Source organism: Ciona intestinalis, unplaced genomic scaffold, assembly GCF_000224145.3.
Source record: "Ciona intestinalis unplaced genomic scaffold, KH HT000091.2, whole genome shotgun sequence".
Classification (NCBI taxonomy): Eukaryota; Metazoa; Chordata; class Ascidiacea; order Phlebobranchia; family Cionidae; genus Ciona; species Ciona intestinalis.
The window spans coordinates 35,449-50,240 of NW_004190413.2; the positions used below are offsets into that span (position 1 = coordinate 35,449).

At 38.0% G+C, this 14,792-nt stretch overlaps 2 protein-coding genes across 5 annotated transcripts in view; one reads left to right on the plus strand and one right to left on the minus strand.

Annotated features, from left to right (window-relative positions):
* LOC100186772 (diacylglycerol kinase beta) lies at positions 1 to 12,558 on the plus strand. 4 transcript variants are annotated; one of them, XM_026838455.1, is made up of 25 exons: positions 1 to 166; positions 237 to 313; positions 430 to 456; positions 678 to 807; positions 1,216 to 1,275; positions 1,581 to 1,688; positions 1,743 to 1,829; positions 2,065 to 2,217; positions 2,324 to 2,373; positions 2,431 to 2,505; positions 2,711 to 2,830; positions 3,171 to 3,288; positions 5,540 to 5,628; positions 6,276 to 6,392; positions 7,173 to 7,271; positions 7,345 to 7,414; positions 7,664 to 7,790; positions 8,143 to 8,303; positions 8,586 to 8,675; positions 8,755 to 8,918; positions 9,197 to 9,352; positions 10,926 to 11,088; positions 11,383 to 11,500; positions 11,884 to 11,944; positions 12,314 to 12,558. In XM_026838455.1, the coding sequence occupies exons 1-25, from the start codon at positions 91 to 93 to the stop codon at positions 12,425 to 12,427; spliced, it is 2,610 nt and encodes an 869-aa protein (XP_026694256.1). In that variant the 5' UTR covers positions 1 to 90; the 3' UTR covers positions 12,428 to 12,558. The 4 variants fall into 4 exon arrangements, with proteins under 4 accessions (XP_026694256.1, XP_026694257.1, XP_009861384.1 ...); XM_026838456.1 differs by lacking the exon at positions 1,216 to 1,275; XM_009863082.3 differs by lacking the exon at positions 430 to 456.
* Positions 12,201 to 14,792, minus strand: part of LOC101243213 (early endosome antigen 1-like) — a 19,010-nt gene continuing 16,418 nt past the window's right edge. Inside the window, exons 27-28 of the mRNA XM_026838462.1 lie at positions 13,070 to 13,113; positions 12,201 to 12,660 (exon numbers count right to left, since the gene is read on the minus strand). Of these exons, the coding sequence (XP_026694263.1) occupies positions 12,619 to 12,660; positions 13,070 to 13,113 (86 nt within the window). The 3' untranslated portion in view covers positions 12,201 to 12,618. The remainder of the gene's footprint in view (positions 12,661 to 13,069; positions 13,114 to 14,792) is intronic.

Consider the following 14,792-nt stretch of genomic DNA (forward strand, 5'->3'; position numbering starts at 1 on the left):
CAACAAAGACGTTAGTTGTAGAGTTGAATGATATTTGTTGTGTTATTGTTACGTCACATAGCTGCCTGAGGGTGACAAACGTTGTGACAAATGGCCGGGACATCAGATGGAGAATTCGTGACGCTGACGCCCGAAGAGTTTGAAAGGTTGCAGAAATATGCAGAATGTAAGTTACGTCACAGTTGTTATTGTTGCAAAACGAGGGATGAACAATTCACGTTGTGATGTAACAATAGATTCGTCAAAAAAGCTCGCTGACGTCATGGCGGAATTCAACGACGGTGGAATATTGTCGAAATACAATAAAGAGAAGGTATGACGTCATAATGCCAAACTAACGAACCAAAACCTTTTACTTGTTGTCGAATAATCAAAACACCTCGGTTAATTACGGCCGCGGGCATCACGTTATAAATTTTTCTTCGCAAGCTCACTCAGGGCGACATTGAACGAATAGTAAGGAATTGTATTTCTGTCCTGCATGGTAAAAGTGACATCATCAACCCATGACGTAATGTGTTATGCACGTAGTCCTTCACCCAGCCGTACAAGGCTTGTTATTAGTTTCATCAACATACTGTGTGTGCTTGGCCATTAAAATCGATTTAGAAATAAAATTCATCCCATAAAATTGTAAAGACACCGTAATACATTCATGTAACATACTTCTTATGCAGCCTATTGATTATTCGGGTTTCAAGCTGTTCATGGAAACCTACCTGGACACTGATCTGTCGGAAGATTTCTGCGCACACATGTTCAGGTCGTTCCAGAAATCTTCAAACCAACCAAGAACAACCAGCGTTGGTGCGTTGATGTGAATTTACTTTTATAAATAAACCTTTTTTTTGGTTTTCTAACAAAACTTTGTTTTCTGAATATTAGATTAATTAGATTACAAAAACAGATGAATTATCGGCAAAACGACGTCGTTAAAATACGAATTTGTTTGTCGATATTAATTTTTTATAATTAATATCCCCGTTTTAGTTTTTAACACTTTTATACAATGATCATATTTAATCAAATTGAGAAAACGCATTAATTAAACGCAAAACGAAAGTCGTTGAAACACGATATGTATAATTCCAAAACCTAACAATTACAAAAGCGTGTCTGATTTGAAAAACAATTAAAATATTCCAAAATTAATTGCTTTAAATTTATGATTCGTTTTGCTAACTATATGATCTTGATTTTATAAAATGAATGTAGGGCAGCATACAGCAATCGACTTGAGCATTCCTACAGCGCTTGCCTGCGTATCAGTTGCAGGTTTGAAGTAGATCAACTGCATGACCTTATTAAAAATTCACCTTCGCATCTCTATTATTTAAACAAACCATATACTTTATCATCACAATGCAGTTTGTTTTTACAGTCACGTTATCTTTTGTCATATTGTGACGTCATACATGTTTTTGTTAAGCAATCATTACGAAGGGATTGTGTAAACAATTGTCTTTGTATACGCAACAATAACACAGAGTTGCATGTATAACGTGCATGTTATTACTAGCAGTCTGCTACAGTTGGTGCTGTGTGTCTAGCGCGAGTTAATGAAGGATTTGTTTTGATAGGATCCTGTAGCGATAATATTATAAAAAGCATGGGTGGGAACGCTCAGACACACGACGGTAAAGAAGTCAGCGAGGAAGACGTCGCCGTTACCGTTCTAAACCCCGAAGGTAGGATAATGACGTCATAATTGGGATTGTCGTCACAAAATTACGTTTTTGCAGATCGAGCAAATCAAAGAGAAAACAATCGCCTGGTGGCGCCAAAGCAGGAAAATCAGAAGAGTGATCGGGGTTCAAAGTTGATCCCGGGTAAGTCGTGATTAAGACGACATAATTATTATTATTAAAGCATCTCGAAACCGCAAGTGTTACGTCATAGTACTACTGACCGACGTCATAATATTGTTATTATCTTCTTCGCTACAACAACAAAGAATGCCGGGTAAAAAAATGGGGGGATCATTTATACCCGTTTGGAGTTAAAAATAGCCGCAACATGAACTTATAAAGTTAATTGATACGGAATATTATATCTTGCTCGCAGATGCTTTCAAAGCAATCACATCTGGTATAACTGGCAACGTGGACAAACCAAAGCAAGCTATCATGCCTGAGGAGCATGAGACGGTTCATTTGAAGGACATTGCGTGTTATTTATCTTTGTTGGAAGGTGGAAGACCCGAGGATAAGTTACAATGTGAGTGAGTTCGAATCCCGGCCCAGTGACTCGAATACGTGCCCGTTCATTAACACGTACCCGTTATTTTATTTACTGTCCATTGTTAACACGTGTCCATTTCCAGTTGTGTTCAAGTTGTACGATACAGATGGGAACGGAAATCTTGACAGTAGCGTAAGTGACGTCACATAGGTTTGGTAATTGTGACGTAATAATGTATATTGTTCGCAGGAAATGGAGAGGATAGTCAACCAGATGATGCATGTGGCGGAATATTTGGGGTGGGATGTCACCGAGCTGAGACCCGTATGTGACGTCACAATAGAGATATAATAGGCTTAAGTGACGACAACAATAAAAACGCGCGATCGCAAATCGTACATAAATGGTAGATAATCTGTCAGTGTTACGTCACAGTTAACATATAATTTCGTCTCTTCTCGATACATTGTGTTCAAACTATGGGTATTGTGACGTAGATAAACCCGATTATGACGTCCAATTGTTCCAGATCTTGGAAGAAATGCTGCAAGAGATCGACTATGACGGGGACGGCGTGGTGACGTTAAACGAGTGGATTCATGGCGGTTTAACAACGATCCCGCTGCTAGTGCTGCTGGGACTCGAAACCGTAAGTGTGACGTCACAAACCACAATAAAGGAAAGGTGGAATGCGGTTTGTGACGAAACATATTGATACAGATTACCTTACTAAATATAAATTCGGGAATTATAAGAATACGTGACCTAAGCATGCGCTACTGCTTGATAACAACAATTGTTCAAAAACAATGAGGGTTATGACTCATAATCAGGAAGTATGCAACTTGCTTGTGACAAAACAATACACCGTGCGTCAAATACGCAACACGCGCACTAAATGAGCATCTGTGTATGATGAGTTAGCAATGCAGTTGCTGGTTAGAGAATAGTAGCTTTGACGCCAGTAAGATATTAATATGATACCACAGAATATAAAGGACGACGGCAGCCACGCATGGAGACTTAAACACTTCAGTTTACCAGCGTATTGCAACTTCTGTTTAACAATGTTGGTGGGAGTTGGAAAGCAAGGACTGTGTTGTACATGTAAGTTGTGTTTGACTACCAAGGCCGGGTTTTGAACCACGGACCTTTATATTTTGTACACTTAGAATATATATTTTTTTAACTTTATGTTTTTAAATAAATATTTTAACCTTAAACTATATATATATATATATATTTAAACTTAGCACCTAAAGTGGTATATTGACGTTTAATTTGTGATGTATAGAATGTTGGGGTAAGGTGTTTTCACTCTCCTTTATCGTCCTATTTGGTAAACAAACAATGACTACAGAAATATATAACCGTAACCTCACGACTCCAAAACAGGGTTGTTTTTGGTTCATAACACGATTTTAGGAAATTTGGGTTTTGGAGCTCATCGTGTGCAGCTTACCCAGTGATATATGTTAACGTGTTGTTTGTGATGCATAAGAGTCCATTGTTTGTTAAGTATTGTTATCTTGTGACGTCAATCACTATGACGTCAGCGAAGTGAAAATCGCAGGAAAGTAAAATCGCTGTTGTTGTACCACGTGATAGGAAGCGTGAGAATCTGTCTGACGTATTTGACCAGTGTTGCCGGGTTTAAAATAACAGTGTTACCGAGTAAATAAACACACGGCGGTTCAATGGCTTTTAAGGTGGGCTAGCCATATAAATCAACTGTGGATATATTTACATATTATTGATTCTGGGTACTTGTAAATATAAAGGGATTTGCCGTCGTTTACGTTGTGTGTGTTTATGGGGATATTCACATGGGCCGTGTGGTTATTTATGGATCTCTAAACTGATATCAATATTTAATGTCGATGTTTCATTATTTAAGGCTTCTGCTGAAAAATGCTGCGTTGCAGTGTATAAGGCATTAGGCAACAATTCGTTTATGCGGTCACAATATAGTTTATGCCAGAAAATGCATTTTTGAAATTATTACGAAATAATTTCGTTTATCTTCTACCTTTGTTTGCTTATGACGTATAAATATAGACACATAATGGGCACGAGAAGTTATGTAAACATAATGCGAGTCGTTCAAACACGCGCGCCAATAAAACTTATGTTATTTTATGAATGAAAGGCAGCCAGATGAAGGACGCAACTGAACAGGTACCATCACGCAACTAAAACTAGTGATTATTAGACAAGAATAGACTAACAAGCCTTACTATGACGTCACTGAGGTCAGATTTAGTGTTTTATTTTAAAAATCAACGAATTATAATGAGCGTTGTGACGTCACAAGTGTTGAATGAAAATAGAATGTCTCGATTATTCTTTAATTGTGACGCAACAATATATGCACGTTATAAATAATAGTGACAAATTTCAGGAGATTTGTAAAGCTGAGATTTCATTGTTAGATTGTCAGCTCCTCACAAAGGGGGATTGTGACGTAACTATGCGGTTTTACAAAACTTCCTTTCGCATATTTATGGAATCGAAAATCGTGTAAAACGTCGGTTGTGTTTTATAGCCAGGTCGACAGGCGCATAGAGTCTCAGGAATTGTCGAGTGTTTTTGTGCAAAACATCGCGATTTAACGAAAGTAAGGAAAACAGTTTGTGACGTATTGTTATTGTGTACTGTGACGCAACAATGTCACTTATAGAGTCGACAAAAACAGCTGTTAGGTGTTTCTCCTTATAAGAGCCAACATTACCATATATGGAATATGAGAAAATCGGCTGTCTGGTTTCATAAAGGCGATTGTCTGAAAATAATCGAAAGCCTAATTCTCGAATATGACGTTATAAAGGAAAGGAAGATAGCGAGGTTTAAAACGAAATTCGTATTTATGGAAGAACTAGCATGGCAGTTTAGTGGAATAATGCTGATTGTGACGTTTAAAGTTAATTATTACTTGACAGATTCAGGTGATTGTTGCGTAATAATAATTATTATTGAGAAATTATGACAAAGGTTGTACCACAAGTACAAGGTAATTGTGGGAATTTATTTGTAGTTTGGTCGTTCAGGTTGGAATATGTGTAATATGGGTTTACTGGAGATTAATGTCTGGGTTATCTGTTTGTTTCAACGTGGGTAGTTGAGATTATTGTTCTATGATATATGGGTAAGGTCGCTAGAGTTGGTCCGTTACCCGAAATAACGACGTATATGGTAGTTAGTTCGTACAAAGTGAAATTTGAATATTGTATGCGAAGATGAAGTAATATCACCTTAACCGAGAGTCGGGTTTCAACAGTATTGTGTTTTCTAAACAGTATTTCATATTAAAGCGATTTCTTTAGCTTTGTGAGAATAATTCTATGTTTTTATGTTCCAGTTTGCAAATACACAGCCCATGAGAGATGCGTCAATAAAGTTCCCGCCAATTGTATTCAAACTTACGTGAAGTCAGCCAAAGAAGCTTCGGTAAGAATCGTATTTTATATTTTTTACATAACTGAAGCGGTAACTTTCTATTTTATTGAATAATTTTTTATATGATAGGTAAAAGAAAAAATTTAAAAAGGTATTTCTCATAATTGGACATGCGTTTAAATAGGATTCACACAATTAATTATTAAATCAAATCAATGAATTAATTAAATCTTACTATAAAATGAATTAAATAATTAATTAAATTATTTATTTACCAACTACTTTTTGGCACGAAAATTAGCCTTTTATGGAAATTAAAAACTACTGCGATACTTTGCCCATAGTTGTCACTACTCGTTAATTAATTCTAGTTAATTTTTAAACTGAAATTTCGTTTATTTCGTGCCGAGACACTTATTGGTTGTCCACCATACAGAAAAAGCAAGCACCCACAAAGTTACATACGTTGTAATTCGCTAGCACAAGGTGTATGAAACAGAACACACGTGTTATAACTGCTGTCGCTGCCCCACCAATGTGAGGATAAATAAGTTACATACGTGGTAATTCGTTAGCAGGCACAAGGTGTATGAAAGAGAACACACGTGTTATAACGACTGTCGCTTTCCCTCCACGCAAGGATAAAGCAAGTTACAAGATACAGGACTAAACTTATTCACATTGATATTTATTCATAGAAACTCAGCCATGTATGGGTTGAAGGCAACAATGCGGGGCCTTGCGATAAATGTAAGAAACCAATCAAATGTTACCAAGGGTTGACGGGATTACATTGTAGATGGTGCCAAGCTACTGTGAGTATCGTGTTATGTTAATGTTGTTTTAACGACTGTCGTTTAGAATTGACGCTAATTTTATTCTTATCTCGTGTTATAGTGGGGTAAGATGGGACACCTTTAATTAGCACATAATATTCAAATATCTTGATCGTGTTTTAAACAATTAACAACGGTCTATGGAAGTCGCGAGAATACGGTTTTATAATTCTTTAAATATTCTTTGTTTACTACCAAATGGGACGCAAATCTTCTCCCACCCTACTGTCCCATCTTCCCCTACCCTACTATTAATACATTTGTAAATAACTGTACATGTGGTCGCGCGAATACGTCTTGCTATGGTTCTAAATCGTGGTATATTAGTGTGATTTTTAACGACAGTTATCTTATTGCTCAGTTCCTTCATTTTGCTATATTAATTAATTTGATCTTCGCTATCGCATTCGAAGATAAAAATCAACTTATCTTTAGTTTGAAATCGAACGCGCGAACTATAAGAGCGCATGTCTTGCTGCTGTATTTCTTTAACTTTATAATGTGTCTCGAACGATATCATTATTTGGCTCTTGATACTTTGTAGCCAAACATAAGTCAAATTATGGCAAACTTAAACAACCTTACTTCGCAGAACGGATTATTTTTAGCTTCTAATTGAGTTTTGTGAGGTTTGTTAAAATAAAATGAACTCAAAACTGCGTTTTCAGAGAAAATCCACAGAATTTTATGACCAGAATTTAAAAATAGTAATACCGTGAAATAAGTTACTTTGATTCTAACATTAACTTTTCGTTTTAGTACCACAACAAGTGTGCCTCTCATACGTCAGCAGAATGTAACATGGGAAAAATGAGAGCTCACATATTACCTCCAAACTGTATATGTCCCGGTTTGCTGGTAAGTTCTAACTGGATAAAAACTACTTTAATTCTCGAACAAATCAAATTTAAATCGACCAATCAAATTACAGCAAGAGAAAGAAAGCAGATCAAGAGAAAACAGCTCAACCGACACGACTCAACACTCAACAAACGACAAAAGTAAGCAGCAAAGTTACGTCGACAACCATTTCGTAATACATTATTTATTTCTTGTTTATCAATAAGCATGTTTTATCAACTGCTGTTTACCGTTACTACCTGTCTTTTCGCTTTTATAAAGTCTCCCATTCTTCGTTATCGTGACCGAAGAGACGAAATGAATTCCATTCATTCAACCAAGTTTAGACGAAGTTACTGCTCGGGATTCAATTAAAGGAAAACAAATAACTAAACTTTTTCAAATTGCAGCAAAACATATGAAACGAATGAACTCGATGACGTGGGACGGACAAGGTTTACAAATCTCTCCGCTACCTGGAACTCACCCTCTGTTGGTATTCATCAACCCAAAGAGTGGGGGGAAGCAGGGTGTTCGGTGAGTAGAATTAATGTAACTTATTTATTCTTGCGTACCGTGGCAATGGTAGCCATTATAATACGGGTGTTCTGTTTTATACACATCATGCCCGCTTACGAGTTACTACGTATGTAACTTATTTAGCCCTCGCGTGGCGGGGCAGGACAGTCGTAAAAATGGCTGTTTTGTATAACTGACAGCTTGACCAACCCGTTAGTGACCCCTGGGTTGGAGCAATGGTCGTTAAGTGCCTTGCTCACACAAGCAAATGGAAACAGAATCATACTCGATATCCAACCATACTGAGCTGTCTATGAAAGTTCTTTAAATGCGTTGAGAATCAAGCTTATGACGTGTCATTACGTCACAGATTGCTACGTAAGATGCAGGGATTGTTGAACCCACGACAGGTGTATGACTTGTGTAGTGGGGGGCCGATGCCGGGCCTTAATTTCTTCCACGATGTTGAAGATTTCAGAGTTCTATGTTGTGGAGGTGATGGGACGGTGGGCTGGGTGCTGGATTGCATTGGTAAGTCAACAGAAGTTTTGTAGATTAGTAGTGTATGGAATGAAAATAGTAAGAGTAAGACATTATCAATAAATCTCTATATGCCCATATTCGGGAAGCTGCAGGCTTCAACATCTCGTGACCTTCATGTGCTATAGCACACTGCGTTGGGGTAATGGCCCAACCCTGGCTTAAACCTCAAATTATATGACCCGCCTCACTAAAAATATATGTCACCAATATTTTAACAATCGCTGCGATCGAAGTTCACTCCTGTTACGTCACAATCCATATTTCCAACAGATAAAAGTCAGATCTTACACCGCCCTCCCGTGGCCATTCTTCCGCTGGGAACCGGGAATGATCTCGCTCGATGTCTTCGGTGGGGTGGAGGTATGATGACGTCATAGACTATGACGTTACATTATGACGTCACAATGTTATGACGTAGTATTAACATACGTCATACCAGGTTACGAAGGCACTAGCGTGATGAAGGTTCTGCAGCAAGTTGAGAACAGTCAGTCTGTGTTGATGGACAGGTGGAACCTCAACGTTAAGTGCGAAGTGGAAACATCGGAAATTGGCGACCCCGTCCCACTTTCTATCATGAATAATTACTTCTCCATTGGCGTGGTAAGTCAGAGTGGAATTTGTTTTGTATGTATTGTACTGTGGGGTAAGATGGGATAACGTTCCCGATTGTGTTTTAAAAATTTTTTTAGAGTCGCGAGGCTACGGTTATGGTTCTATAAATCATTTTGTTCATTACTAAATGGGTTGATACATGTGACTGAAAATATGGAGCAATCTTACCCCACCATGCCCGTCATAAGGCTGCATTGTTACACCACAATGCATTGACGTAAATCGCAAAGGCATTGTCTCTTACACAATGATCGATTGTTACGCAGGACGCCTCAATATGTCGGAAGTTTCACGTCATGCGAGAGAAACACCCGGAGAAATTTAACAGCAGAATGAAAAATAAGCTGTGGTATTCGGCGTTCGGGACAACTGAAACATTCGCAGCGTCTTGCAAGAAACTGCATGACAACCTTGAAGTCTTGGTGGGTTGTGTGAAGTATTGTATATACTTGTGTATAATCATGTGGTCTATATTGAGCACGCCATGGGACCAGTGCTGGCCATTTCTCGCAATTGTGCCAAAGTCTCACTGAATGTCTAGTTTTTCCCTGCATGTTAAATGTATGTCTTTGCGCAAAATACTTAACAGTAATTGCTCCAACCCAGTAGTCACTAAAGTTTGTCCGAATTACCAGCCATATACAAAAAAAAACAATCACCCACAAAGTTACATACGTGATAACTCGTGAGCGGAAACGAGGTGTATGGAACAGCATGTATGATGTCGAATAAAACACCTTTGATATTACTATGAGTTGTCCCACAATAAATGGTAAAACAAACGACAATATAAAATATACAGTAGGATGGGGGAAGATGGGACACTTTTTAACTCTATTTTCTCGTCCCATTTAGTAGTAAACAAAGAACATTCAAAGAAATATGAAACTATGTTCTCATCACTCTTATAGACCGTTGTTAATTGTTTAAAACACGATCAGGATATCTAGATATAAGGTGCTAAAGATGTCCCATCTTTCCCCACCCTACTATATTAATGAAGACTGACGAGTACGAACGTATAACTAAAACAACATTTGTTTAAACACGAAACTGCTAAACTCACAAACCGAATACAACTCACAATGAGCTAAATGTATGTTCTAATTGGTAAGAGTGTGAAAGTACATGATAAATGGTATAGAATTCATAGGGAACGAATGTTTAGGAGTGGGTATCAAGGAAACAATCACTCACAAAGTTACATACGTCATACCTCGAAAGCAGACATGAGGTGCTATATGAAACTGAACACCCCAGGTTATAACGACTGGCGTTTTTGCTCCGGGCATGCGAGGATAATAAAATCAGTCAATTTAAACCAGGGTTTATAAACCAGAGTCCCGCGCAGTAGTCTTGCGTGTGTACTCTCATGGGAGTAACTTTACGATATAACTTGGGTTTATTTTAACGCACCATACCGTGATTCCATACCACCTTAACCACTGAGGTACTCCAACAATTTATTGACCGAAGTGTAAAAGTCCGAAATTCGCAAATGTCGCGTTTGAGGTGTGATTAAAATGCTGTACAACTAGATTAATGGGATATATTGATCGAATGTCAATTACATTCGCATGTTGTTGCAGTTCTGTATTAATTGCTGATTAATATTATTCTTGGTTTAGAATAATTTCATATTGATTTTAATTAAAGATTTTTTGCTGGCAGTCAGTGAAAAATGACTTTTAGTTCTAATTGCAACAGTCTGGTGTATTTTCACAACCCATGATGCCCAATGCCAAGTTATCTGTAGTTATAACATGGGTGTCTTCTTATACACCAGACACACATGGTATATTCATACACCTCATGCTCACTGTCGAGTTATAACATGGGTGTCTTGTTATACACCAGACACACATAGTGTATTTAAACACCTCATGCTCACTGTGGAGTTATAACATGGGTGTCTTGTTATACACCAGACACACATGGTGTATTCAAACACCTCATGCTCACTGCCCCACTATAAATCCCTTTCATACACCACAGGTTGACGGAGTGAAATTAGAATCTTTATCGCGGAACAGATTCCAGGGAATCGCAATCTTAAACATTCCAAGCGTTTACGGAGGAACCAATTTATGGGGAACTTCAAAGAAGATGAAGAAGAGAGACGGAAACAAACCAGTTGATCTTAGATATGCAGTGCAAGGTGAGCTTGTATGAGATGAACTGGGATTGTTAAATACAAGTTCTGCAGCATGTTATCGTACAAAATAAATTTAGTAAAAGGTGAAGCGATGGGCTTGCATGAGATGTGCGGTTGTTGTTAATTAGTTGGCACTTTTACCACAAGTTGAACTATTATGCGGAACCTGTATATGAAACTTTGCACAAATGTTGATATACATTTTGCAGTATAAATATAGGTTGAAAACTAGACTTCTACATGACGTCGTGGTTAAAGTTGATAAATAAATTTTACAATGAGTTCCAATATATTTAGAAATGGGCGACAAACTACTTGAAGTGGTTGGTTTGGAGGGAGCTATGGAGGTTGGGCAGATTATGGCCGGGCTTCGAGCTGGAAAGAGACTCGCTCAAGGAAGTGACATCATAATCAAGTAAGTGTGATGTCACAATGGTTGTTTGTAATGTTGGTTGAATATAAGTAAGTCGTTTATAAATAGGTCTGCTTTAAATTTTAATGTACAAAGACTGCAAGTGTCATTAGCTAATATAGAATTTGGCAGAGATAGTTTCAACACGAGTGTTCTGTTTCATACACCTGATATCCACTTACAAATTACCATATATGTAACTTTGTGGGTGATGGTTTGTTAATATTGGTGCTTGTTGAAGCTAGAAACCCCAAGACAAAACGAGTTTGAAAAAGTTAAGAAGCGCTTGTTTTCTTTCATAAATAAGATGTTTAAATAAAACTTGAAGAGATACTATGAACGTATGTGACTGGGTCATTCATTCCATCTATTTATATTTCATTCAGCACGAACCGATTGTTTCCAATGCAAGTAGATGGGGAACCATGGATGCAAATACCCTGCACTGTAAGTTTGTTCAGCTTTTATTAAGTTTCAATACTTTTGAATGTTTGAAATAAAATTCTGAACTTACATCCTATTAAGTTTCACTTTAATATTTAAGGTAATTGGTAAAAAACCTGAATCCTGTATTACGTCACCAAAATAACTTATATCCAATAAAACGCTTGATTTAAAAACCGCTTTTTATTGAAAGTAGAATTTGGCCAATTTTTGCTATGCTTGCTACCAGGCATACTTTACCCTCAAGAAACAATCTTCGTGCAAAATTACTTAGATTTTATTGAAGCCACATATGTAGTACAGCAAGAATACAAAGGAATGAATAAGACACCTCGCATAACATTAAAACTAAAACCATCATTTAACTTTCAGATTCACATCACGCACAAGAATCAGGTCCCTATGCTTATGGCGCACCCTGGTGGTCAAAGTTCCTTCTTTTCATGTTTCCGACGATCACCACACGAGGGTATAGAAGAGCCATAACTTTTCGCTCGCACTTATTTGCCAAGCCAAGATTACAGAACAAAAAGAAATTTCTTTTAACTTATTTCTTCATGTTTATCTATATTTTTCATTGTATTGTTTACGTGTTAATGAAAATCAACGATCTACAATCGTGTGTTGGTAATGAATATTAGCAAGTGTTAGATCACAATTAGAAGTTTTAAGAATATTTATTTCTTTAATCTGTTGAGCGGTTTCCGAATCCGGTCCATCTATAAATAGATTTTATTATGACATCACACTTAGCATTGTTATGTCACTGCAAACCATGGGCGAAATGTTTTTTTTATATTTTGGAAAAGTCTGGGGTGATGGGGTAAATACAGGCAGCAAACATTGGGAACCTCATTAATTAATGTGGTGAATGCAAAATACTGGATCTGCTTGTTTATAGATTGTTTATAAAGACACTTAACAGCATAAAAGCTATTTTAGATGTAAAACTGGGCATTAAAACAAAAGATGCCCTTTTTAAAAGGTTACATTGACAAGCCCCCCCAACGTTACATTTATGTGTATAACAACATATAACATCACCCCCACATCAAAAGCAGGGTCAAATGTCACCCCAGACCCCCCAACTTTACCCCCCATCATGCAAACCAAGCTATGCAAACTCACCAAACTTGGTGTTCGATCGCCCTCACGCCTAGCAACACTTTTGTCTGCATGTCAAACAATAATAGTTACCGAGATGTTGTGTTTATGTGAGTGTATGATATATATAGTTGGCATGCATTGGAAATTTCAGGTTAAAGGGGTTTCCTCCCATTTTTTTTTTATCCTGTTTATCGTTGTTTTTTTTACCCAAAACAGAAGAACTTTACTTGTGATCTACAAACGCCAACAACTTAAAATAAAACTTCGCAAAATAAAAGCTACAAACGGCTACAAATAAAATAAAAATAAATAAAACTCAACAACGAGATTCCTTTCCTGCTTATGTTTAACTTGCTTATAACATTTACATTAAAAGTCAAACCATAAATGACAACTTCTATCTGACCACACATTAGAAACATCAGCCTACTATGCCTTGTAAGAACCTAAACTCACCACAAGCGTAACATGCCCAGACAGGAAATATCCAGAAACTGACCAGGAAGTTACTTTTTCTGACTATTTTTCACAAAAAAGAATAGGGTCCAGAATAGCTGGATACTCTCCGTACATAGACAGTAGACACCTTACAACAGTATGTTCTGCCTTGCAAGATCCTAACCTAACCACAAGCGTAACATGCACAGAAATTTACCAGTACGGTATTTTTGTTGCCTTATTTTCCCCAAAAAGAGTGACATTTAAACACCATGAATACTCTTCGCGCAAGGACGCCTAACAACAGCCTATTCTACCCTGCAACACTCTAACCGAACTACAAACCTATTATAAGGGCGGTATTCAGGAATTGAAGTTATTTTATGCCGTATTTTTCACAAAAAGGGTTCCAGACACCCAAGATACTCCTCTGAGTAAAATACTGACCTGCCCAAGTACAAGCCTGCAGCATCCTTTAGACATAGACACCTAACAACAGCCAACTCTGCTCTGCAGGATCCTTTAGACATAGACACCTAACAACAGCCAACTCTGCTCTGCAGGATCCTTTAGACATAGACACCTAACAGCCAACTCCGCTCTGCAGGATCCTTTAGACATAGACACCTAACAACAGCCAACTCTGCTCTGCAGGATCCTTTAGACATAGATACTGACCTGCCAAGTACAAGCCTGCAGCATCCTTTAGACATAGACACCTCAACAGCCAACTCCGCTCTGCAGGATCCTTTAGACATAGACACCTAACAACAGCCAACTCTGCTCTGCAGGATCCTTTAGACATAGACACCTAACAACGCCAACTCTGCTCTGCAGGATCCTTTAGACATAGACACCTAACAACAGCCAACTCTGCTCTGCAGGATCCTTTAGACATAGACACCTAACAACAGCCAACTCTGCTCTGCAGGATCCTTTAGACATAGACACCTAACAACAGCCAACTCTGCTCTGCAGGATCCTTTAGACATAGACACCTAACAACAGCCAACTCTGCTCTGCAGGATCCTTTAGACATAGACACCTAACAACAGCCAACTCTGCTCTGCAGGATCCTTTAGACATAGACACCTAACAACAGCCAACTCTGCTCTGCAGGATCCTTTAGACATAGACACCTAACAACAGCCAACTCTGCTCTGCAGGATCCTTTAGACATAGACACCTAACAACAGCCAACTCTGCTCTGCAGGATCCTTTAGACATAGACACCTAACAACAGCCAACTCTGCTCTGCAGGATCCTTTAGACATAGACACCTAACAACAGCCAACTCTGCTCTGCA

Excerpts from the sequence above, each read along its gene's own strand:
- LOC100186772 (XM_026838455.1), top strand. The coding sequence starts at position 91 with ATGGCCGGGACATCAGATGGAGAATTCGTGACGCTGACGCCCGAAGAG. Across the intron at positions 808-1,215 it reads ACCAAGAACAACCAGCGTTG|GGCAGCATACAGCAATCGAC; the intron begins GTGCGTTGATGT and ends AAATGAATGTAG. Across the intron at positions 11,945-12,313 it reads GGATGCAAATACCCTGCACT|ATTCACATCACGCACAAGAA; the intron begins GTAAGTTTGTTC and ends TTTAACTTTCAG.